Genomic DNA, 27,677 nt, shown 5'->3' on the forward strand with positions numbered 1-27,677 from the left:
GGCGTTTGCTCACGTTGTTAGAATGATGTTTTTGGGCGGACGGCGTGTTGTTTTAGCGGCGCTGTGACCCGGGAACCGCTCTGCTCACTGGCTGCGTGTTTGAACAACATCATTAGCTGCTGAACAGAGTGAGAGACACCAGATATTTCCCATAAATCATTTGGGTTTGGTCAGATGTGAAATCGAGCTGTTATCAGATGGGAAACGTTTTCCAAAAATCAGACCTGGACAGAGTCAGGGACACGTCACGCCGTCCACGCTGCAGATCGCTTACTCAGCGGTTTGATTTCGCCCCGTCAGACGCAGTTTAACGTCCCGTCAGAAAGCTGTGAATTATGGGGACACCTGTAGCTGTGGACGTTCATGGAGAAAGATTTCAATGATCAGACTCCTCCAACAATCAATATGTAGTTTTGTAATCAAGAAAATGATCAAAATTTGAGTTTAGGGGCGTCTAACTCAGCAAGAGGAGCGTCATCCACAATCTCTCCCCCTTTCCAGACTCTCTAACTGCACGACATTAAAGGCAAAATAAATCAAATTAAACAAAAAAAGATTCAAAAGATGCTGCAGATGGTGCTTTTGCACTTAATGTGTCATAATCAAAAAAAATGAACGCCTGCCGTTTCTGTTTGGCGAGTAAACCTCCAAACGCTGTCGGCTTCACAGCAGATGAATGATTTTATCAGATTGATCACATAATTTAAAAAAACATATGCTGAGTGTCTCTGCTGAGTTTTGGTGTCTTTTACATCGTGCTGCTTCTGTCCTCTGCTGTCTGTCTGTGTCGGAGACGAGTTTGACGCTCACAGCAAAAAGGGACTTTATGGTGCATTCAGGTGCACCTTTAAAGCCATGAAAGTTATTAAAGGGAGAGTTTCTGTATTGTTTGGGGTTTTTGGTTTGGTTTTTTTTTGGTTGTAATCCATCCGTCATTGTCTTTATGTTCTTCCACCACATCATTTTTAATGATTTGTTGCTAAAATCATAACAATATAATAACATCTTCGGCCTGAGTACAGGAACAGATCCTCGTCCTGTATCGCTCTTTATCTCGTTTTTTTCTCAGGTATTTTCAGGATGCTGCACTTCAATGGGCCAAAACATCCACAAGTTAATAACAGCGGTAAAATGTGTGTCACTCTTCACATTAAAGGTGTTTGTGTTTGGATTGCAGGTCGTGTATTTTCTACAGAGCGTGTATGGATATCCCCCGAGGAACAGAGCTGCTGGTTTGGTACAACGACTCCTACACCTCCTTCTTCGGCATCCCGCTGCAGTGCATCGCTCAGGACGAAAACCGTAAGAAACGCTGCTCTCCTTTCCTTCTTTACTCGCTTTTCCCCCCATGATTTAAATTTGTCTTGGTTTTGGATGAGTTGGCACATGACAGGTTAACATACCAGATGAGACATTCGAACAATAAGAATAAAACAGTTACAGACTGAAGGAGCTACGTACAACACAGCAACAACGAAAGCACCGCAGAATTCAAAATGCTGCCAGAAATTTTCAGGGAAAAAATGTGAAATGTTACTCACTTAATCGATTAAAAATTACCTTAGTTTTTTAAAAAAAAGTTTTTTAAAAAAAAGGAGAAATTGTTGAAATTGAAATTGTTATTTCCATGATGATTCCAACATGATTTAATTCATTAAAATGTCGTTTTCTGGACATTTTTCTGTTTTTTTTTTTATGATTTTCTAATCAGTTTTTGCCATTTCCATTTAGGTCATTGCCTTTACGTCATGTTATATATGAAAAAAAAAAAAAAATTGCGTAGGTTTCAAAGGGTCAAATAGTTTGTGAAGTGTAAGAAAAGCGATGTCGATCCAGGTCTCAAAGGGTTAATATTAACAAGTATTAACGTCGTCTCATCTAAAACTCCACCAGGTCACAAGTTTGACTCCGAGAACAGAAAAGTGTTAAAAAGTACGTCGGGTTTAAGTGTCCGAATAAAAATCTTCACGTTGGCTGAATAATGAGTTCGTCCTCGGACTCGAAGCTTCGCGTTTGTTCAGCTGCTTCGTGATAAATCCGATAAAATCGTCAGCCGAATGATGCAGATGTAAATGACATCCAAACAAACGTGAGCCAAACCTCTCGGCTCCTCCGTCCGCAGGAAAAACAACAGCCGTTTTCTTTGGATGTCGCTCTAATTTTATTACCGACAGTATTTAAACTCTTTGGCCCGCCACAAAAACAACGCGCTGAAGGCAGTTTTTTTTCGTCTTTCTTTACAGACTTGCTGCTGTCTGATTGATTTGTCTGTCAAACAGAGCCAGTCAAAACAAGACTGGAATCGTTTTTATTTATTTGCTAAAATGTCGGCATTTTGCGGCGCGGCGTTAAACCCGAGGCCTCGCTCCAGTTTTTTTTTTTTTTTTTTTTTGGAAAACAAGTTTTCCATCAAAACTTTTCTTCTGCAAACAAAAATACACCCATTTATGAGCCTCTATCTTTTATCCAAGCTCTAATTGTCAACATATTTCTGTTGATTTATGAAAACCTCATGGCTCTAATTTCACATGTTTCGACTCACTTGGTTCTTGTTTGCTTTGACAATTTTCAGGCTTTGTTGTAAAATCAAATGACTTATTTTGAGTAAATGTCTTACTTTTTCTGGCAGAGAGTGAAAAGTATTCATGGTGCCGTAAACTATAATATTAGATTTTTTCAAATATCGACTATCTTGAAGGCATAAACTCGTCCTAAATTAAATTTCAAGTTCAGCTTGTTATTTGATAAAATGAGTTTTATAACTTGTGAAAGTCATGCGTGCGTAATATTTCCTCATACGCAGTTTAGGAAAACATTTTATAGGCTATAACTCACTTTTGTCACGAGTCAGACTTAAATTTGCATAAACTATTCCTCCACACCTTTCTTGTTAATGTAATATCTCAAGAACACATTGAGACATTTTTTATTTCAAATTTGGCACAAACTTACACTTGGACTCAAGCATGAATTGATTATGTCTTGGTGGTCGTAGGTCAAAAGGTCAAGGTCACTGTGCCCTTGCATCCGTCTTATTGTTGTAAACACTTTATTTTCCAGAGGGAATTTCTTCAAATTAGGCAAAAACGTCCAAGTAGACTCAAGGATGAGGTGATTAGATTTTGGTGTTTATCTCATTTTTGTGAAAGTGAAAGGTGTTTCTTCAAATTTGGCACAAACGTTCACTTGGACTCAAGGATCAGCTGATTAGGATTTGGTCTTTAATGGTCAAGGTCAATGTGATCTGGTTCATTCAGGTGAACACAATATGTGAAGATAGTCATATGGGAGTTTTCTTAAATTTGGCACATACGTCCACTTGGAATCAAGCGTGAATTGATTCAATCATGATGGCCAAAGGACAAGTTCACTGTGACCTCGCATCCGTCTTATTCTTGCAAACGCAAGTCAAAGGTCAAGGTCACACTGACCTTGAATTTGTCTAATTCTCGTGAAAGCGGCATCATAAGAACACCTTGAGGGAATTTCTCTGAATTTGGCACAAATGTTCACTTGGTGTTTCCACTCAGTCGTGTTCTGCAGCTTCTCCTCCGGTGATAACATCCCAGTAACCATGGCGATGGATGTTCAAAACATCAGCAGCTTTATTTCTATTGCAGCCACCAAACTAGCCGTCATTATTTAGGCCACGTAGGCGTGTTATGGAGCCATGATGGAAAGGCGAGCCCCTTATACGTCCACGTATGAGGGATTTCTGGGAGATGTAGTCCACGATTTCACAGAGGAATTGTGGATTCAAACTTTCTCTGAGTTATGTGATGCAATAACAGCTCCTGTAGCTCCTGCTGCATCATGAGGGAGCCAGTTCCTACTGACAAGCACATAGACACAGCATCATGTGACCTAGAAAAGACTAAAACGTGTTTCCATTGCCGTTTTGTGAAATACGGCTTTTTAAAAATCGCCTCAAATACCACCTCATGTAAGTCTTTTTTTTCTGAAATGAATGGGATTTTTTTCACAGCTTCCATGTTTCCGTTAGGCACATTTTAGATTTGCATTTTTAATTTGCACAATCTGCTGTGGACTCAGTATCTGAAGATGGCCTTATGGGAGTTTTCTCAAATTTGGCACAAACTGGACTCAAGAACGACCTGATTAAATCTGCTGACTGACATTCAAAGGTGACCTCATGAAACATGTTTTTGGCCATTTCTCAAGAATTCATGCTGTAATTATGACACAATTTCACACAAATGTCAAATAGATTTTAATGATGAAGTTGTCATTTTATATTTTTGTGGTCAAAGGTCATCTGGCATTTTTTCTGACATTACTCAGCATCATATTGGCGTCAGATTTGTTCAGATATTGAACTGGTGACACTTTTCTAGAAAGTGCTGATCGTGGAGATGTTGTGTGTGTGAAGCATCTGTGTTTTCACAGACGTGCATCTGCAGCTTGACTGGTGCACGAAGACAAACGACCACGTGGCGTTTGTCTAGTTTTCCGTATAAAACTGCCTTTAAAAGCATTATCAGCGTTGTTGTTTTAGATTTAAACAGATAAGCGTGACACAGTCTGGCTGTTGTCATTTTTGTGATTTCAGCCGGTTGTTTTCGAGAAACACTCGTGACGTTCACGTCGTCAACACACAATTTTTGTTAAAAAACGTGGATTTTTATGTGCTCTATGAATGCCGTTTTTTTCTCTCCTTTCTTTCTGTCCCTCGTGGCCTTTGTCTCCTTCCTCCGCTGCCTCTCTGTCCTCCTCCTCTCCTCCTCTCCTCCTCTCGTCCATCCTTCCTCTCCCTCTGTCACTAATTTATTTTTGTTTACATCTCCTCCAGTTTTCTGCTCACTCAGCCTGTTTATATCGTTTCCATTCAAACTGTTTTTCTGCGGATTTGACAGAGTAACTTTACCCTGCAGGGGGAAAAAAACAAACTTTGACATTTCTTTTCTTACACAATCACACAGCAAAAAAAAAAACCCAAAACAAAACATGAAGAAGAAGTCTTAATCGGTGGAATCTAAATTGAAATGAATTGAATTAGGAGCTCGTCTTTCACAGAGTCGCAGTTAAATGAGATCGTGCTGATTGCAAATTAGAGACGTTTGGCCACAAACTGGTTTGTTTTACAGATGGAACGACTCTCTTACATGACATCGCCGGTCATGACGGGACCGCGGCGGCCTCTGCACGGTCCATGCACGCACACGCGTTCGTCTTTCTGTGTTTATGAGGACCTGTTCTGCTTGTGCGTTGCTTACAAAACCTTTGTCCCGAATTTCAACAAAAACTGAATGTAGATTTATTTATTTATTCTTTCAAGTATTACCAGCATAGCTGAAGTTCTCGTCTGTTCTTTGGTGCAACACGGTCGTCCAAAGTAAAAACTCTTGACAATGTTTGGATGGATGGACATGAAATCTGACAGTTCACGCTCCTCTGAGGCTGAATCTGAGTGATTTTGGTTTTCTGTGACTTTTTTAACTTTCATTAGTAATATATATCTCAACTTACTCAGCACTTCAGCTCATGTCAGGAAACGATTTCAGCAGTCAAAGTTCGACAAAACAAATACTAAACGTCCAAAGTTACTGATTTTTTTTAGAGCAACAGTTTCTGACAGTGTTTCCTGCCTCTCAGGTTAGTGGTGAATCTTTAAGAGCTGGATAACTGAGGATAAAATGTGATACATTAATATTATTTGCTGCTTTTATTGAGTTATTTTTTAATTAACATCAGGGCTGATCATAAATATCAAATAGTCATTCATTTTCAGAATTTTAACCCTTTAAATGCATGTTTTTTACAAGAAAGCATTATGTTTTATGATGAAAACAAAACACAAAAATGAGTTATTTTCAGTATACTACATGCTAAGTAGATTTTGTAATTATCACAGTATGGGATATATTACATTGATTAGCAGCAACACTGATTGTTTTATTTGTGTTGTGTCAAATACTCACACCTGTATCACTCTGCACACAAAATGCACAAACAGGCTACAAAAATATTTTACATTAATATAACTCTCTGATTTTATTTAGTTTTTTTTTTTTTGTCTTTTTTTTTACCAACATCAGTCCTAATCATTGAACATAAAATATTCATTGATTTTTAAGGTTTTTAATCCTTTAAATACCAGGTTTTTGTCCTGATTCTGCAATGTTTTTGAAATAAATAATAATTATTTTTAATAAACTACATGCTAAGTAGGTTTTTTTTGGTGGGATATGTCAGTGAATAACAGCAGCATTGATTGTGACAGTGCACCGAGAGAACATTTCCCGCATTTTTTCCATATGCTAAATATAGTTAAAAAAAAAAAAATGTCATCAGGTGGAAAATAGTCAAAATGATAAATTCAGAGTCAAAAGCCCAGAATGACACCCAGAAATAATACAAGTCCTGTTTTTCTGCTTTGATGGCTGTGGGATCAAAAATGTCAGTTTGAATGGGTTTCAATGGAGCATTTTTTCACCTGAACAGTCTGAATGTAACTATTTAGTTTCCACAGTGTATTTTAGACTTATTGTAGGAGCTGAGCTGCAAATTCACTGATTACACTCAGATACACAATCCTGTGAAAATGTGTGCCATATGCATGAACACAGACAGATTTATCAAAAAAAATGAAGAATGAAAAGCGCATAAAACACAAACAGTCCCTGAGGGTTGAAAGCACAGATGTACAAAACACAGATACATCGTGTACCGACACACGCTGCGCCGGAGCAAACAAAGACTGGAGGATTTGTTTTTGTTGGAGGATTCGCTTTTGTTCCACCCTGCAGTGAAAAAAGTTTGTTAGCGTCCAAATGAGGTGAAATTAGATTACGCTTCTTTTGTACAGAGAGACAGCAGCTCTGCTCTAAATTAAAGACAGTTTGCTGCTAACTGCATTTGGGTTTTCCATGGCATCGTTATCTGCTGATTGTGCCCACAAAGGAGCGTGACGTCAGAACGGCGCGCTGGAGACAGCGCGACAGTGACTTTGTGTCCTCAGTAGAAAAAAGACATTTCAAGTTTGACATTTGCTGGTGAAAAGAGCGCCGACGGAGAGACTGAGACTGAGAGCTGGTCAGTGCAGACTCAGTCTCCTGTAGTTCCCCGGTTTATCCTTTTTAGAGTCCTGCAGTGTGTTACTAAAAACAATCTAAGCTACAAAGTGTCTATGAATCAGTTATTTCACTTCATTATTATTGTTATTTGACTCAGACTGTGAATTCAGTTCAAAATACTTTACTCGTCCCCCAGCAGACAATTTAAGGCAAGTGAGTGCAAACCAGGGTTGCCAAAAGTTATGCTGACCTCCCTTATTTTATTTTATTTTATTTTATTTAAATATATTTATATTTAAATTTATTTTATTTTATTTATTTGTTATTTTTGTACAGCAGTTAATGGTTCAGAACATACATCAAGTCAGACTGTTAAAATTCCTCTATGTTCAGATTTTTCCAAAATTAAAGAACTTAAAGTGATTAGACCGATTTTACGTCCAAACCACATAAATAAAACCAATAAATGCTTTAGCAGGGCCATATTTTGGGTTTTTGTAGTTTGCAACCCTTTACAACCCTTTGGCAGGCACATGGTGCTCCTCCTAAAGTCACTGCACCTGCTTTTAAATTTGATTATATTTTGGACTGTTTAATGGTAAATTCCAATAGTTAATCATGATTAACCCTTTGAAACCTGAGCACATTGGAGTGATTTATTGCAAAAAGATGGGTCGAGGGTCGATGAGCAACTCAACAAGAAATAAATAAAGCAAGAAAAAAATGTGTATATATATATATTCACAGAAAACACAGTATCTTAAACACACCTGCTTGGAGTTTTACGCAAATCTGTGATGGAAACCGTACGAACTGTGTGACCATAGTAACGGTTTCAGCAAATACGACATACATTGTTTGTTTGTTTGTTGTTTGTTTTTTTAAACTGCAGTTTCGAGTTTCCAAACATTGTGACAGTCAGGCTTCATTTCTTTCAAGAATTCAAACATCAACAACAAACACCATTAAACACACACACTCTCACACACACACACACACACACACACACACACACACACACACACACACACACACTCACACACACACGGTGGTTGTTTACTCATGCACGTTCCATCCAATCAGAGCCTGTCGGCTTGACGCTCCGCAGCTCGGCCGCCGCCTAACAACAACAGCATGTGCAGCGACGGAGGAGGAGACATCGCTGCAGGGGGACTCATCAGCGTCCTTCTCTTCCTCCTTTTTCTCACTCACTCCTCTTTTTATTTTACTTCTCTGCAACACCTTTTTTTAAGGCGAGGACAAAAGAGGAAAAAGTAGAGGAGAGGATGAAATGGGGAAGAGGAAGATAAACAAAAATGGGATTTAACCCTTTGAAACCACAGCAAAATGGTTTTAATTCTTTCAGAAACTTGGAGAGAAGGCCATGAGTAATTTAACAAAACACTGCCCCAAAATAAGCCAGGAAAAAGGAAAAAGTTACAAGAAAATTCCATGAAAATAAGCCAAAAAAGTTAAGTAATACAAACAAGTAAATGATCCAAAAAGTGCTGAAAATAAAAAACAACAACATATGTTTATTTTTTTCCTAACATATTTTTTTTATTTAATTAAATATATTTAATTAAATTTAAATATATATATATATATATATATATAGTTTTCTAGAGATTTTCTTATTTTTAATTATTTTCTAAATTAACTCCTTTAATTAAAAGAATTAATTTTCAGTCAGTTTTCAGGTTCTTGTCACCTTGTCTCTCATTTTTGGGACATTTTAAGAGGAGGAAATAGAGAGTGATGAAGATTTCAGTGCAGGAGGGAGCGCAGTGAGGAGGATGTGCTTTTCTCCTCCTCTGCAGTGAACTCCTCTGGCTTCATCTTCACTTTATGTGACGTATTATTATCACCGTTATTATAATTGCCTCCATTGATTTCATGAGACTTTATTATCTCTGGTAACTTAACGTTATCGATTTCTATCAAAGCTTTGGCAACATCGTCTGAACTGTTCTTCACACCAGTAAAGAGAGAAAGACAGAAACTCTCCGGCTCAGTTTATCCGCCCGCTCTCGCTCTGAGCTCGTCACATGGCGCCGCTCTGTCGGTGACCTTCCATCGTGACGTTTTAGGTTTCCTTCTGCGTCAGCTGTTTACGCTCCGGGATGCCGTTATCGTGATGTCGACAAATGCACAAATGCACACGGCCGCCTGTGCTTGTTGCATGTGGACGCGCCCATCTGGCAGTGTGTCATAAAAACGCCATCGATTCCTTCCTGCCGCGTTCTCGAGGACGCTATGTCGATGCGCCCTGTGTTCATCGGCTAACGTACAAAAACACGCCACTGATTGAGTCCAACTGCGTTCTCATCTGACGCCGTTCGTGCGCGTTGCATGTGGATGCACACGATGGCGTTTGGCGCCACACTCATACGCCGAAAGCGTTTTTTTTTGTGGCTGAGATGTTTAGCTGAGCATATTTGTTCTTTGCTGAAAATGCTAAAATGTATTTGTTAGGGTTTTTTAAATAAAAAAATGATCCCCAACAAATGCACCGTTTGTGCGATAAAAACTACAGCGAGCAGCTGTTTTAGGAAATTACTCAGCCTTTAGAAAAATGAAACTATATATTTTTCAGTTTTTAATTATTTCCTTTTATTTTTTTTTTTATTCTTAAAATCTTGGAAAAGAGACTGACACATTGTTTTGGTTTTGTTCTTTTCATGGAAAATATTGACAATAACAAAAATATAGAATAAAGCCAGCCTTGAGTGAAACCATATTCCTTATGCAAAAACATTTTGTCAGCACATTAATAAGATTTCTAAACAAAGTGATCGTGTTTCAGCGTTTTCAGTCAAAAATGCAACAAACCAAAGTTGCTGTCATGAGTGCATCTAAATAACGAATTAAGATCATTTGAGTTACGCTCAGATTTCAGAGAAACGTAGTTCTTTATTCCTAAATTTGATTAATTTCACATTTTCTCTGCAGCTGTTTGACTTTTTTGTGCATGTTGATGAATGTAATGTACACAACGTCAAACTGAATGAGCAAAAGAAAAAAGACATAAACAGAGAAGAGAAGACGGGATGGCTGGGAGGGGTCGTCATATGGTTCACATGACGAATAATAATAATACTAAACGTTATTTATATAGCACCTTTCATTCAAGAAATGCAGCCTAACGTGCTTCACATAAAAAGACATAAAGACAAAATAAAACCTGCATGTAAAAATAAAATAAAATCAGAATAGAATGCATCCTCACATGGATAAAACCCACCTGAAAATACCTGTAAAAATAAGGATAAAAGATGCATGCATTGCATGCAAGAGTGCATAAAAAATAAAGAAAATATAACGTACAACAGAGGTGCAGCAGTGTGTAAGTGTGATGTGAGAGCTAGTTAAAGGCTAAAGTGAAGAAACGCGTTTTTTATTTAGCGAGTTGATTTCTCTGATATCTACAGGCAGTCGGGTCCAGAGCTCTAACCGACAAACGCTGCATCCCAGTTTTCTTTTGGTGACGACAAAGACAAGAAGGAAGAGTTTCGGGTTTTTTTCCAATATTTTTATTATACTTTTCAACTTTCGAAACACATACAGACAAATCAAACAATGAAACAGTACAGGACACACACATCGGCCACGCAAACTAAATTTCTCACCTAAATCCAAAATACAGAACATACAACAAATATTACAACTACAGTTCACAATGAAGCAGCACTTAAAATACATAAACATAAAAAACATGAGTTTTAAGCAGGTTTAGAAAACAAAGCATATAAAAAAGGAAGTAACTTGAATTAAATAAATAAATAACATTACGTTGTACAAATCATTCTTCCCTATAATCATAATAATAAACTTTATTTGTATAGCACCTTTTAATACAAGAAATACAGCAAAACAGCCTCTACAGAAAAGAAATTAAATACACCAAAACCCATAAAAGACAAAAAGACATGATAAAACCTGCATGTAAAAATAAAATCAAATCAGAATAAAATACATAAAATGCATCTTCACTTGGATAAAATCCGCTTGATAATACTAATAAAAATAAGATAAAATAAGGATAAAAATTTAGTGCAGAGTGCAGAACATAAAATGGAAAATAAAATAAATTAAATAAAACCTACTGACATTATTAATAAAATAAGAGTATATAAATTGCATGAAATCAAGGAAACAAAGCAGAATGCAAAGCAGCTGAATCAGAACTCGTTAAAACCTAAAATGAAGAGATAAGTTTTTACTTTTCTTTTTTCTCCTCTAATACCCAAAAGTATTTTGACAGTTTTCAGGGCGGTGATCCACCTTTAGCACCAAATTCTTCAGTCTTTAACCCGTATATCTAAAAAAGGGTGTCCATGTTTTTAAAAAATCAACTTTACACCTAAATCTGTGTGTCGGATCCATTGGTATCAGGTCAAAGATCAGTTTTGGGTGATGTGTCATCGATGCATCTCAGAAGAGTTTTGAAATGAAACTGACAGAAGCTGAAACTCCACCTGAGCTTTCACCTCTTTTAGGGTTAAAACTTTGCACTTTGCTCCCTGGTGGAGTCAGTTTGTATTCACGTCACGCCCCTCTGGACGGGAACACCCCCCCCCCACAAAGAAAGAAAGCACCGACTCTGCAGTGTTGCAAACTGCATCTGCATAATTCTCCCATTTCGATGATGCATCTCAAGCGCAGCCCAAACCGCATCGACTCGCATTTTTTGTATATGCGATGTTTGTAGCAAAATGAATTAAGTGCTGGCGAGCGGCGCGTAACGCGGGCGTCGATAGAGCCGGCGGGCGACTTACAAATGGTGTAATTATCTCCTCATAAGGTTATTAGAGGATCAATGGAGCCTGGTGGCCCGATGACAGAGGTGAGATGATGAAGGATGGAAAACGGTTATGATGACCCGACTGCAGGGAGGCAGCACGGCGATGTTAGAGAGAGGAACAAAAGACCAAACAGTCCTCTTTAATTAGTGGAGGAACCATACAGCTCTTTTATCTTAAAAACAGACGTACAGTGAAATTTCAGTGAAGAGCCCAGACGATTATCTTAAGTCATTGAGCTCAGAGGCTTATATTTGGGACAGACGTCCATATGGGACGGGCTTTTATTTCCTTTGACACAAAACTGTTGCTCAGAAAAGATGGTAAATTCAGTCAAATTAATTCTTTTAAGCTTTGAACAGAAGTGGGCGATGAAACGATAATGATATCAATCCCGATATAACTTTTCCTCGATTGAAATATGAGACATAGTCCAACATATTCCAGCCATGTCCGCTCCACTCTCATTCTCCGCTGGTGTCTCCGCTGGTGTCTCCGCTGGTGTCTCCGAATGTCTGCGAATGTCTGCTCCGCTCTCATTGTCTGCCGGTGTCTCCGCCGGTCTCTCCGCTCCACAATCATTCTTCGCCGATGTCTCCGGCGGTGTCTCTGAATGTCCACTCAACTCCCCTCAACTGTGACGGGGACATGATGAGAGGACATGATGAGGGGACATGATGAGAGGACATGATGAGAGGACACGCTGGACGTGGTTTGAGTTTAGGTGTACTCAGCCTTTCAGATCCTCAGGTAATGAAAAACAAACAGAAAGAAGTTATCGGTTATCGGTATCTTATCGGCCAATAGAAGCTGGAAATTATCGGTTTATCGGTTGAAATAATCATTATTGTGCATCACTGGTTATGATATCTTCATGTCTCACTGAGGAGTCAAAGGAACCTTTAAGCTCGACAGAAATAGTGATTTGATGTATATCGTGATATATATCGATATCGACTGATATGAAAAAAATGATTGTGATAAGACTTTTTTCAGTATCGCTCAGCCCTTACCGTTGACACTTGGGCAAATTGTCTTTCTTTATTCCTCATTTATTTATTTATTTGATTCATTATTTATTCATTCAAAAAATTTAATATTTTATTATTTGTTATTTTAATATTTAATTATTCATTTATGTATTTATTTTTATTTTTTCAAAAACATGGGAAGAATGTAATGAGCAGCAAAAGAGGAAAACACTCAAGTACAAGAAAATTACCTGAAAATTAGCCAAAAAAACCAACCAAAACAACATCCTAAAAAAAGAGGAAAGAAAATGAGCAAGTGAAAAAAAATAAATAAATACAAATGCAATTACAAAAGAGCAACAATTACAAAAAAAACCAAAAACAGCCAGTGCCAATAAGTGAAAATACAATTCAAAGAATATTATCAGTAAGCACATAAATATTAATACTGATAATGGAATTAAATATGATCAAGAGAGAATAAAAGAAAAAATAAAGGATAAATTAAGAGACAAACTATAAAAAGACATCACATTAAATCTATAATTATTGATTACTGACTCATATAAAAGGTTATACAGATTTTACAGATGAAAAGTATTTGAAAAAACTCCAAGAAATGACATTACAACGAGCAAAAATACGAACGTAGGCACTAGCGGACCATTTCTTTTTCAGAGTTCAGTGATGAATTTAGGGACTAAAGCTCGGTCTAGGCTCGAGAGAGACTGTGGACATGATTCAGTGTACAGTCGCTGTGGACAGAGGACGGGACACTAATGGCTCTCTGGTGTCAGACAGAGGAAGTCAGACGATTTGACTTCCTGCCAGTTGATGGTGCCAAGTTTTTCCAAACAAACTAGTTTTGCAAAACGAAAAGCGAAACCATCCACAGTGAGTTAGAGCCCCTTAATGTTATTTCAGACGTAATGTGGGGTTATGGAGTCCAGCTCTGTCAGTTGATCAAACCACAGAAAACAAACACAGCAGACTTCTGGGTCAAGTGAGGACAGCTAACATCAGCTGGCTCCCCCGAAATCTAATTTACACACTTTTCTACGGTCCCTTTTTTCCGTTAATGTCATTGCACTTGACCAGCAACACTTCTGTGTCTGAAATCTGTCCGTCTCATCTGCCTCAGACGTACATCTCGCCCGCCTCTGAGTTCAGATATTTTGTTACGGAGCACTTATCAAAACAGACACAAAGTGCTTCGCAAAATAAATTAAATTATGAGCAATGAAAACCTTCAAGAACACAAAGGACGGATGTACAAAAACTGAAGTAAATCACAAGTTTAACCTAAAAGGGACAGTTCGTCCTAAATTTTGAAAATACACTTTTCTCCTCTTTAGTGATGTTTATCAGCTTTCTGTCGAGCTAACTTGGTGCCTCGCTGCGTCACTCATTTTAACAAAACTGGACACAAATATCACCCACGTCGCCCCCCCTGCCGAAATCCTCCCGCTCCTCTGACATTGCTACACAGTATAATGTTTCAAAGACATTCTTTCAACGATTAGCCGCTGTTATAGCACTATTTTGGTATCTCGAGATCTCAAATTAATTTAGGGAAAATCCAGTTTCTTTATCTTGATCTCAAGAACTTATCTCACGAAAATGGTGAAAAAATGTATGAATTTATGGCTGATTAGGGGTTCATAGCCAACATTAAAGCTTCGAAGCTTTCAATAAAGGTAAAAGGAGAAATATGTGGTTTTCTAACATAAACTGAACTGTTAATATAAGAACGTAAGTTAATGTTCTTAATACTGCTGAAATCATTAGAAGTAGTATTTGTCACACAAGTTGTGGTAAAAGTAGCAGAAGCACTAGTTGTGATGTAGTAGTAGTGGTAGTCTTGATTGTAGTAGCAGATGTAATACTTGTAGATTTGTTAAGATAGCACTGGCTGGACGACTAGCCTTTTACGCATATTAATAGTAGGGTTATAACAATCCATTGATCTGCACTGATATATCGATTAAATGAGCATCGATCACGTAACATCGATGCAAAGTGTAAACATCGATCCATATCATCCTCTTTCAGGCGTGCCCTTATTTTGAAAGTCTGTGTCGCTGTCACACAGCGTCCGGCAGATGATGACGTCATGGCGAGCAGCCGAGAGAAAGCAACTTCACTGTAATACATTAATACATCCATGAAATAAATCCACGAGAGAACGATGATAACGCTGTTTACTCGGGAATAAATCATCAGCGTGAAAATGTTTTGTTTTCAAGAAACTGCAAATAAACAGACGGCGCAGGCGATATGTAAACAAAAGCCGTACAGAGGAAACAGGAAATACCTGTTAGGCCTCTTCACTGTTAGCTGCTCTGTTTCAGAGATGTTGACTGAAAAAACGTGCATGTAGACTGAAAGTCATCTGTTCTGTCAGAAAGTATAAATAATATTAAACTGGTTAAGAGTAAAGTCCACTAGCCGCTAAGCTAATTCATGCAATGTAAAATGCCATAGGCGTATGCTAACAACATTAGCATGTTGAGTATGTGGGGGAAATGTGACCTACAAAAGACAGTTGTTTTGTCTCTGATCCTTGACAGTTGTTATTGAGTTTTATACTTTGGTGAAAATATATTTTAAATCCACATTTTGGGGATGCTGGGAGAAGTTTGTCTTAAAGTCGAACACAAAGAAAGCATTTTCAAACAGAATGAACCAGTTTTAATTAATTCCAGTTATGTATATGTTGTTTTTATCTCTTCTGGCCAACTGTGTTAAAAGAGCAGATAATATCGGCCCATATCGATCACAGGCCCCTCAATCAAATCGAAATCGTATTGTAGTAGACTTTGTGACATCGGCAAATATCGTATCATTGTCCAAAGTATCGTTATAATATTGTATTGTGATGAACCCAGTGATTTGTAGCCCTAATTTATAGTATTGATAGTGGTAGTAGTAAAGTAGTAGTACTAATAGTTCTATCAATACAATCTTTGGGTAGTAGCAGCAGTAAAAGTAGTAGAAGTTGTAGAAGAAATAGGGGTAACACCTTCTATGAAGCCCTTGTCTATAATCATTATAACGCATTATGAACACACTTATAATGCATTATAATGCAGTAAGTCATTATGATGTCTGTCTGTAATGAATTCTGAACATACTTACAATATGAATTGAGTAGTATTAGTAGCAAAAGTAGACGGTGTATTAGTGTCAATAGATGGCTCTGCAGAGCTAGTGGTATGAGTAGTACAAGCAGAGGTAGTAATGGCAGTAATATCACTGATGTTGTGGTACTAACCATCGATGTCACAGTAGCAGCAGCAAAAGAGTACAGTGGTACTAATATTAGGAAGTTCAGCACCAATAACAGTAGCAGAAGTATTACATTTATTAGTAGTAGCAGTAAAAGTAGTGGGTTTGTCCAAGTAAATAAAGACTCACCAGGACTGCCATCATGTGGTAAGCCACCAGAAACCAACTGGAGGCCCCGTTTGGGCCCTCAGCCATAATTTGAGGGACATATCTGCGGTGAGAGAGAGGAACAATATGTGGCTGTAACTGTACTAACGAACAGACTCCAAACAGCCTAACTAGACCCATAATTCCATTCACTGGAACCAGGAGCTGCAGTTTGCCCTGGGCTAACTGGGGCAGATCTGGCCCCAGTTAGGACAGTGTGGCTGGTTTTCTGTTTCCATCACAACAGCAAATTCAGAGTTGCTTTTACTCATCAAGCACGGCACACAGATGAGAATTTGTCCTGCTGACAGATCAAACAAAAGTGCTTTTTTTTCATTTATTGTGCCATCCATGTGGAGATCTCAGTCATGTCCTCCAGCTCCTCCTGGACATCCTGAGACTCTCCCAGTTTAAGCACGATATGCAAACCCACCAGTACGTTGTGGGTCCATCTCAATGGACTTCTCTCAGTTAGGACATGTCCAGAATATACATCTCCAGTGAGGCGTCCTTTTAACAGGAAGAATTGATCTTTTTATACCAGGTTTCTTGCAGATATCCCATCTCTGTCTCTAAGATTAGAGGACATTCAGTCCACTTTAAAAGAACCAAACTCAGTCCTCTTCAAGTGGACAAAAAAGTGGACTAACAGAAAGTGGACTCAGTTCTCTCTCTGGTCCACATCAGCTCTATCTATCTATCACTTTAGCTCATTATAGGGAAACTTTAGTGAATTCTCTTGCAGCAACCTGAAAACCTCCCTAATCAAACCATTTCTGTGTTGGTTTTTTTTGCAGTAAACGTCCCAGCGACTGTGGTGGAAGCCATGACCAGGCAGGAGTCCCTCCAGTCCTTCAACAAGAACGGCAAACCTTCCTCCTCCTCGTCTTCCTCCTCCTCCACCCCCTCCACCACCCTCATGCGCTCCATGGTTTTCCCTCACTCCCCCTGCTCGAGGAATTTCTCCCTGTTAGACAAGGTCGGGGTCGGGGCTCAGTCAGACTCCAGTTACGGCCAGTTGGGGTCAAAGAACCAGCGAGTCCTGGCGAGTCCGACCTCCACCAGCCAGCTGAGCAGCGACTTCAGCGACTGGCACCTGTGGAAGTGTGGCCAGTGCTTCAAGACCTTCACCCAGAGGATCCTGCTGCAGATGCACGTCTGTCCGCAGAATCCAGACAGGTAAGACCACATCGAATAAGATGCTTTAATTCTCCAGTCCAAAATCATCCAAAAACTGTCTCAAAAGATGGTTTCCTGATGTTTTCCATCCAAGGTTTCTTCATTAGTACCCAAGCGTGAATTAGTTGTGCAGACAGGAAATTCAGCCAAGACATCACAGCAATACAGATTTTAAAAACATTAAAACAAATGCATAAAAATGCATTCACAACAGAAGCATTTCAATATGTAAACATGTATACGCATTAGACTCTTTAACTTTATGTTTTAGGTAACGTATAAAGAAGCTGAGACAGCTACCAAAGCTGACATCTTTTTATAGCTCAAAAACATATAAATAATCCATCAAATGTCTCTTTAGAGAGTTACAAAGCTCAATATCAGTGCATCAGATTTAACCTTGGGCCCCATCACGCAAATTTTGGGGTACGTAACAGTCAGACCATGATGCACAGGCAGTTTCAGAAGTCTGATTGACTATTTATTTTTTCAGCCTAAAAGGTTTGATTACATCAAGATTTTGACTATTGAAAAAGCATTATAGATAAAAGTAACGTATATACAACAGTGAAAGCTGCAGTTACTGTTTCTGAGATTCTCAGATAAAGTATTTGAATTTTCAGGACCTTCATTTCTTCACCTCAGCTGGTTATAAGATCGTTTCCTGTTACTTCTGATCAGAGTTGTGTGGTTTTCTGTTCTATCCGGCGTACGCGCTTTAACATGTTTGATTTAATGCAAACCAGCTGAACCAACATTTGTCATTAAGTAAATGTTCTTGCAAAAAATTAAAGTTGACTTCATCAGCGGCTTGTTCTGAATCCAACTTATATTGTATTAGTTGAAAGTCAGAGATTCGAATAATCCGTCAGAGTTCCTCAGTCGACTGATGGCTTCAAGTTCAGAAGTGTTTTTTTCTGTGTAGTGTGCAGCTGTGGAAATTTTGGTCCCCAGATTTTGCTGCAGAGTGAGTGCTCTTAACTCCCACGCTGCTCTTTGGTGAAAGCAACTGCAGACATGCAAGGAGAGAAACTGCACCATAAGGTGAAGAAGTGGTGAATTTACATCTCACAGCGAATTAATATGATACAGTCTCCGACTTTTGTTTGATATTTAGTGTCGTTGGTGGTTTGCTGTTAGGACACAATGTTTTTATGTTCCACTCGGGAGCAGCTGCTGACTCAAGTGTGTAAAATTCGGTATACCAGTCCAGTCCACTCTGGCTCTAAAAATTAAACTGGTTTAAAATAATCTGGCCCATCCCTACTTTTGATGGCTTAACCCTTTGAAACCTGGTCAAATTTGCTTGATTTATTTCAAATGCATGGCAAGAAGACAGTGAGCAACAAAAGTAGAAATTACGAAAGAAAAGTAGCAGGAAATCAGTAATAAAAAAAAAAAAGTACAAGAAAATTTCCTGAGAATAGGTTAAAAAAGAAAAATGAAAATGAAAACAAAAAAAAATTAAAAAAGAAAAAAAAAGGAAATAACAATTATGCAGTTGAATTTTAAATTTGTAATTTTGATAATTAGCTGTAAACATAGTTTCTCTGTAGCCTTTCTTCTTTTTAATGTAAACATTTTTCCCTGAGCTTTTTAAACACAGTTTTAGTTTTATTTGTTGAACATTTCTTACCAAGTTTCTTATTGCCTTTTTTCCATGTTTTTGAAAGATTTTGCACTAATTTGCTCAGGGTTCAAAGGTTTAAATCCTTGTGAAAGGCAACACTAAAAAAGCAATGTCACTCCAGGTTTCAAAGGGTTAAAGGAGAATAAAATGAGACTGTTTCCATCCATTTTCTTGTGCGTATGGAAGCAAATGACGCTTGTACAGCATCAGAGTGTGTATATCTCCTGCGGCAGAGCCAGGAACTCTTGTATTTGCATTAACGTGATGAACGTGACACAGCGTTCGAGTTTTTAAAACCTTGTTGTTGCAGTTTTTCAGAGGAAGCCGGGCAAAGCAGACGTTTAGTTTAGCAATTTGTTCCCGAGGTTGTCTCATCATCACACAGTTTGTGTGTGACAGAAAGTGGGAGTTTGTGGATAAGAGTGAAGAGAGTGTAAAAGTGTCTGAGTGTGTATAACATCTGCCAACTTAATTATATACAGCACGGAGGGAGGAAGAGGAGATGTGATGTGTGTGTGTGTTGGAGGATGTATTGGAAATTTTTTGCTTAGCTTTATTTTTTTGCGGGGAGAGTCAGAGCGGCGTATAAATCAACGCTGTGCGTCAGTGAGAAATACCTCGCCTTACGGTGACGGGGCCAGGAAAACAGATGCCACTTATTCAATAAACTAATACTCATAGGGAAGAAAAATGTGTGCTGGATATGGCGGGGGGAGGGAGGGTCGATGTGGAGCTGCCTGTCAATAGGAAGGTTTTATGGGACGGAGGAGCAGATCAGATTCAGCTGAACAAGCCAAACAGACCTGGAGCTCCGAGGCCTCGCCGTGCCTCACACTGGAGTGGACTGGGGTCAGACCAGTATGCCCATCACAGCGTCACCCCCTGCAGAGAGCAGTGACGCTCAGCTTTCAAACATTGGTTCAAATCTGGCCCCTCAACCAATTTTTAATGCGCAGTAAAAATAAAGTTAAATTAAGATAAGATAATCCTTTATTAGTCGCACAGAGGGGAAAGTCACAGTGTTACAGCGGCTAAGAGGTACGAAGTATAAGCAGCGAAAGAACAATACAATAGTAAAAAAAAAATTACAAATATAAAAATATGTAAATATTAAAATGTTAGATAATAAAAATAATTTGCAAAAACAATAACATAAATAAAATAAAATTATAATGTGCCAACAAAAACGGTCTATAAAAAATATGATGGAAGTTTTGTAAGAAGTTTTGCACTCTTAGTACACAATTTGTGCCAGAGTGCATAAACCAGCATCAAAATAAATGCGAGCATAGTAACTTTTTTGTGATGAACAAACTGACGTGTTTCCATTAGGCTTATTTTATATTCACAATTTCAATTTGTGCAGTTTGAGGGTTAATGGAAACCTTCCAACAAACGAGTCCAAAAGTCTGTTCTGGTCATTCAGGAGGATTTTGGGAAGGTTTTGGTCCTTTGGAAGAAGTTTTATAGATCCTTAAGGGGTTTTAATGGCCTCTGAGGTTCCAGCTTAGGTTTAGGTCAGGGGTTTCAAATATACGGCCCGGGGGCCAGAGCCGGCCCTCAGGATGACTTCACTTGAAATTTCAAGCCTGATTGATTTTATCTGTGACAAATGATAACGTAAATGAGACAATATTGTGAGGAAGTTGTCTTTATTCTCTGATTTTTTTGGGTTCGTGGAAATAAAAATTGAATCAATAATTCCTGACATGGACTGGTACATTTCAGTTGTTAAACTCTCCGACTACATACAGACGCAAAAATCAAGCATTTTAATTGTGTACATTTAGAGATATTCCAAGGTAAATGTCCTACATTTCTATCTTGCAGTTACTTCAAATCTGAAAATTGAGAAGCCATAAAAATCATTGGTCCACAGTTTTAGACAAAAATCAAAACGTGAGTTCAGGACGCCTCGAGTTTGTTAAACTGTAAAATATCTGACGGTTTTACTGCTCCGGCACGCTTGACATTTAAATAGGCTGAATGTGGCCCCAAACTAAAATGAGTTTGACACCTCTGGTTTAGAAACAACACAGCGACCTCTGGCTTTGAGGTCGCTGTGTTGTTTCTGGAAACCAGCGAACTCCCACATGAAGGTCAGTTGTTTGTGCCCGTCCAGTAAGCACGCCAGCGCTCCTTATATGATGTGTTTACGTTATTACCTGACACTGTCGCTCAGTGCTGAAAAAAAGAGCTAAAAAGCAGCTTATGCTGATAGCTGGTTTTTCTTACTGGTCTTTGATCTTGTGTAGAAGGCAGAAGAAAGGCAGATTTATTAGTCATTTTTTAAACAAAGTTTAATAAACAAAATTTCTTTCGTCCTTGATCCTGCTACATCTTTGGCGTTGAAGGATGAGCTGATTAAAATCAGCAGCTGCCGTAAAAATCTCCATCTGGTTGCTGCTGATGGCAACATTCGATTCCTGCAGTGCATTTTTTCAATTTGCATCAGAGTCTTGTGTCCTTATGGCTCCCAACAAGGTCCGTCTGTCCAGTGCAACAGCTCGATCCGGGACGCTTGGGGTTAACCGTGTCTCTGTGAAGACGGAAAGTAGACTCAGCTGATTTAACGGGCTCTGGTTTGACGCTCGTGCGCCGAAAGTACAGATAGAGCGGACGTGTTTGATAAGTTGGGAGTGAGACTGGGCTGCTCTGGTGGACCACAAGGAGGTGTTCGGGGTCTTTTTAGGTGGTCGTACATTAATACACTGTTTTTTAATCAGTTATCCATCCGTATTACCTTTAAAAAAGAAAAAAGTTTTAGTTTTTAGACATTAAACCAGTATAGCTGGCTGGCTTTTCTTTAAGTTCTCTCCTCCTCCTCCTCCTCCTCCTCCTCCTCTCCCTTCATACATATTTATTGACGTTTACTTGATGGGAACATTTGGAGCTGAAGACTGATGGCTCTTTATATCAGCTTTTTAAAAAAAAACACCACACACCTCCTCTCAGCTCCATCTCTTTCAGGTTTTCTTTTTTTCTGCTGACTGTTTCTTTTTCGGAACTTTTTCGTCTTCCGTGTCATTTTTTATTTATTTTCCCCCCCTCCTCCTCGTGTGTCATTTCAACAAAATCCATCACCGGAGGAGCAGTTTGTTTACGTCAACGAGGCCTTGGAAGTGCTTTCGATCCGGTTTTAAACTGGTGTCGGGGTGTAAGGATACTGTTTAAGTTTTGCGAGGACGATGAGTGATGAATCACGGGAGAAATCGGAGCATAAATGGACGGCGTTTCTACTCACAGCTTTGACGTTTTACAAAAAAAACTCCACTTCAATGAGCAAAATTAATAAGCTCTTCTGATTGATGTGTTTACTGCGCTGGTGTTTTAAAGCGCCATTACGTGAAAATAGAGTATTGTTGGCGGGCACTTTGATCTCTCACTGGTGGTTCATGTAGTTTATGATTAAAGCATGTATGTGTATACGGACAAAATCACGCCTGTATATCAGAGGACGGACGCTTTAGATCTCAGTGAAAGCGTCCGTCATCACACAGATGACTTAATGGAGGAATTAAATGTTAATTTTGTCGTTTGTTAGCAGTGCCCTGTCAGTGTTTGGCCGCAGCACAGGTTTTCTAAAAGTTTTTCCAGTGTTACAGTTAAACATTTAATTATTATTTATTACTCATGTAACGGCTGCAATAATCTCACATGAAGAACGGAGCGTGTTAAATGTTGGAAAACCTAAAAAAACACGAGCTGAGACGAGGCGAGACCTTACCCCAAATATAATTTTTTTTTAAATTACCATGGTGATATTTGCTGTTTGAACAACACAGCTGAACATTTTTTATGTTTTTTATTGTAAGTTATCCGCCGCGCTTTGAAACGTCGGGTCAATTTCACGTAGAAGCAACGTCATGTTTGTTTTTTTGAACGCTGATGTGTTTTTTGGGGGGTAAAAATACGTGAATGACTAAACAATGTTTACTAACTACTTTAAAAATAGTAAACAAAGATAACAATTAATTCACCAATTAATCAATCAAATATCAATATAAATAAAATAAAATGAAACAAAAAACACTATCAAATATTATTAGTGACATTGTTACCCACTTTCATATTAAACACATTCATTTTGCAAAATTTGCTTTTAAAAATCAAACTTTAAAAAATATTACACATTAATATTATTTTCTACTTTCATTGAGTACATTTTTTAACTAACATCAGTCCTAATCATGAATAACACATATTTATTAATTTTTTAAACCATTAAATGGCAGGTTTTTGGCGATATCACCACCGACCCCAGTAAAATGTCTTTAATTCTGTTTTTTGCATATTTTGTAATTGGTAAAGAAAAAATCAACATAAAATAATACACTTTATAGTGGAGTCATTCTGTATTTTTGAAATATTGCTAATACTCTCTCACTGATTCATAAAGTAAACCACCGTCAGGCTGAACTGTGTCCACACAGTTAAATTAAACACAAACCTTCTCAAGACCTGCACTGTAACTGCACGCTCATCAAGGAGCCTTCCTTTAAGGTTTTAGCTTAAATATGACGATCTGGAGATGCTCATAATTGTTTGATAGTAATCAAAGTAATGTCTCAAAATATAAATTATTTATCGATGCAAGATGCGACATGTTTTAATGTGCGCTGAAGGCTCGCTTGCTGCTCTGCGAGCAGAGAAAATCCACAATAATGACATTTAATGTTTGCATGTCAGGCTGAAACAAGACTGTTGACATTCAGGAGATTTATCACGCAGCTCTGAGGACATATTTGCATTTAACACTAACACAGATGTGTGTTGTCCCTGCTGGTCACACAGATGTGTTGAAAAATGACTTTATTCTTTTTTTCCCAGCGTGTAGCCGCAGGAGTTACTAATAATGATCCGTCACAGTGATGGACGGGCTCGTAGAAATTCCTTCAAAGTCTATTTTTATCTGTCATGTTTGCCGCCATAATGAAAACCTACTTTGTGTTGTTGTTGTCTGCATACGGTCGAGTTTAAACATCTTTAATAAAAGGTTTATGTAATGTTGTTACGGAAAATTTCAGGTTTTTCTGGCTCAGTTGCAGTAAGTTTTCAGGAGAGTGTGACTTTGACTTAATCTTAATAATAATAACCTTTCTTTCTAAAACACGGGAAAAAAGCAACGAGCAACTTTGCAAGAAATAAGTATATTTCGAATATTTTTTAAAAACGCAAAGGGGAAAAAAAGAATTATGATTATCACAATGTTAATTTAAAAAAAATTATACAGGATTATTATTATAATTTTAAAGCAGTTTTCTCAGGTAATTTCCTAATTTTTCGTCCTATTTGATTTTATTTTTCTTTGCTTATTTTTAGATAATTTTCCTGTCACTTTTTACCAATGTTACCAATCTTCCCAGATTTAAAAAAAAAAATCAACCCAATTTGCTCAGGTTTTAAAAAGTTAAATTGGATGTGTTTATTCAGTTTTATTTTATGGCACTTAAATTTTCAAGGCATGAGCAAAACCTGACTATCAGATTTCTTTATCTTTTTTTTAAAGGGGAGAATTTTTTTTTAAAAAAAAAGGAAAAATGTCCAGAAAACTGTATTCATAATTATTATAATTATGTATTTAAAATGATACAGACAACAAATTGTACATTTTTTTCACTTGTTTTTGTCTTTTTTTTGTTTTGTTTATTTGTTTGACCTTTTTTGGCTTATTTTTAAGTAATTTTCTTGTAACTTTTTGCTGATTTCTTGCTTTTTTTGTTTTTTGTGTTTTTGTACTCTTTTTCAGAGAAACCAAGCCAGTTTGCTCAGGTTTTAAAGGGTTAAGCGAGCGCTGTGAATACGTGTTTCTGCGCCGGCCCTCACGATGACATGATATCGGCTGTTTGCTTGTTTTTTTGTTCTGGGCTCATTTGATGAGTACAGCTGGTTGATTAGAGGACATTATGTGAGCTTTCTGCTTTAATAGGTTGATCAATAGAGTCAAAGAGAGAAAGAAAGAGAGAAAGAAAGAGAGAAACATAAAGAGAGATGGATGTTTGGAGGAAAAGACAGAGAGAAAAGTAATGGAAGGAAAGAGTTTGGTGTGTTTGTACGGCTGATTTTATTTGCTCACAAACATACAGTATGTGTGTGTGTATGTGTGTGTGTGTGTGTGTGTGTGTGTGGGAGAGTGTGTGTTCAGAGAGCCATTGATTGTGTATTGACGAGGCGGGAGCAGTGATTTATAGCTGCTGGTCTCGGGGGGAATAATGTCTTCATACACAGGCGGACAGACGAGTCGTCCTCACAGCGCAGATATAACTCTGTATGGATTAGACCGACTCCGCACGGGTCAATCAACACACTTCACTCTGCATCGCTGCATGCTGCAAACACACACACACACACACACACACACACACACACACACACATTCACCAAGGCCTAGAGGTTGAGTCCAAAATCCACTTTAAACCATTTAACCCTTGAAACGTCACTTTTCTCGTGCTGCTGTCAGACTTTTTAATAAGTCATGAAAAAGTTGAGAAGTTTTCTCGTTTGTAAATGTGTGGGAACTCTGAGAACTTTACTCTTTTTTTGTAGTAGTAGTGGTAGTAGCAGTAGCAGTAGTAGTAGTAGTAGTAGTAGTAGTAGTAGTAGTAGAGGTTTTGGGGTGGGTGTGGCTTCAGCCCATTCTCTCTCTAAACTCGCCAAGTGCGTCCGCTCTGTCGGTGTTTTCAGTATACAAGCATGACGCCGAACACGCTTGGACAGAACCGGCGGCGTTGTTATTGTACAGCGGCAGACGGCCAGACAGCACTGTTAACGTCCACGTACAACACGCACGGGCGAGTTGAGAACTTGGCCAGACATAACCGGTCGTGTGCGCCTGAAATGCTGAAGGACAGTGTCAGTTAATAACGCTAACTGTAAGGAGCATGAGTGCGCTTACAAAGCGAGCGGGCGGATTAGGAGGAACTGACTTTCGTGTGTCCGAAGTTTGCTTCCAAAGTGGACATGTGTTGTTTTTTTTCTACACCTTACCATGAGCTTCTTTTGCTTAAACCTCACCATCGTGGCGGTCCGTGTTGATTGCCATGTGCCATCACAGCTGACACAGAAAGATACTGAAAACATCAAAAGTAGATGCAGAGGGTCACTGAGAGAGCGGCACCATGTGACGAGTTGGGATGAAGGTAGAAGGCTGATTTATTAGTCATTTTTTAAACAAAGTTTAAAAAAAAATTTCATTAATCCTTGATCCTGCTCCATCTTTGGAGTTGAATGATGAGTTGATTAAGATCAGCAACTACTATGAATATTCTATCCAGTTGTTTGGGCATGTTGCTGCTGATGGCATCATTTAATTCCTGCAGTGTATATTTTTTCTTGTGTCCTTGTGGCTCCCAAGAAGGTCCGTCCATCCAGTGCAACAGTTTGATCTGGGATGTTAGGGGTTAAACATGTCTCTGAGGAGATGTGCGCAGAGCAGTCTCTGATTTGTTGCTGAGTGAACTAAAATCACATCTCATCCTCTTTGAGCGGATATTAGCCAGAAGAAGGTTTGGTAGAGGAGCAGCTCTTGGACCAAGGCAGTGAGCCTCGCCCTGATGCAGGCTCTCCTCCCACTCTTTGTCCGGGTCTGACTGGCCGCTCGGTGTATGTCATTGGTCGGGATTCTCTCACTGTTTACTGCATTCAGTCCAAACTCCACACAACTTTTCCCGATGTTGATAAGTGCTTCTCTGTTGTAGAAAAGTCATGCTTTAGCATGAGGCCATAGAGTCGAAAAAATAGCAAAATATAGCAAAAAAATAGCAAGGGTTTGAGGAGCTACTGGCTGCTGCATCTACATGTGTTGCCGTTGTAGCATATTATTTACCTTGTGGTTTTATTGCCTTTTTAAATAGCTTGGGTTTTCTTGGTTTTTGTCCTCTTTAATGTCATTTGTGCTATTTTATATTTATTATTAAATACATTTGGATTGGATTTGATTGGCTTGGAAAGCTCTTTTAGTGGTCGAATGACTGATGGTCCGTTTTCCATTTTAAAATTTGCCGTGGTGAGAGTTTTTCCTCCTGCCGTCAGCAGGAGGCCGTTACCTCCCGCTCTCCTCGCTCCCGACCACCTTCTTGACCTCTGACCTCTCTGATGAAATGAAAACACCAGTGTGTGCCAAGAAACTTCATTCCCATGTAGTCTTAATAGTCAGAGCTGTGAGGAGCTGGCTGGCACACAGTTAGGGTTTCTCTCACACACACACACACACACACACACACACACACACTGTCTCTTTCATCAGCTCATGTGTTAAAGGTGTGGACACAGCGACACGTTGACACGGACTCTGTTGTTGTTACCACATGTTGTGTTGAAAGGTGACACAAGGTTTATTGTCCTGAACTGTGTTTCGCAGACGTGTTGAAAATGACTAATTTTATAGATCACACACACATACACACACACACACACACGCACACGCACAGATGAGGCTAAGTGGGAAAAACATGGCAGCCGGTTCTGCTCTCACCGTCCGTCCAAACCGAGTATTATTAGTTTTCCTGTGAACCAAATCGAAGCGTCTATTTAGTGTTTTTGTTCCCCCGTCGCCGTGTTGACTCTCAACATATTTGGCTGTCTGTGCTGTCGACAGACTGTAACACTGTCAGACCGCGAACAACCG

At 38.7% G+C, this 27,677-nt stretch overlaps 1 protein-coding gene across 2 annotated transcripts in view; it reads left to right on the plus strand.

The window, feature by feature from the left end:
- prdm6 (PR domain containing 6) overlaps window positions 1–27,677 on the plus strand; it is a 118,790-nt gene that overhangs the window by 73,620 nt on the left and 17,493 nt on the right. For both annotated transcript variants that reach the window (XM_088076243.1, XM_088076242.1), the window contains exons 6-7: window positions 1,178–1,302; window positions 17,040–17,421. In XM_088076243.1, the coding sequence (XP_087932369.1) occupies window positions 1,178–1,302; window positions 17,040–17,421 (507 nt within the window). The remainder of the gene's footprint in view (window positions 1–1,177; window positions 1,303–17,039; window positions 17,422–27,677) is intronic.

This window comes from Plectropomus leopardus, chromosome 4 (genome assembly GCF_026936395.1).
Source record: "Plectropomus leopardus strain MGB_pleo_1.0 chromosome 4, ASM2693639v1, whole genome shotgun sequence".
Taxonomy (NCBI): domain Eukaryota; kingdom Metazoa; phylum Chordata; class Actinopteri; order Perciformes; family Serranidae; genus Plectropomus; species Plectropomus leopardus.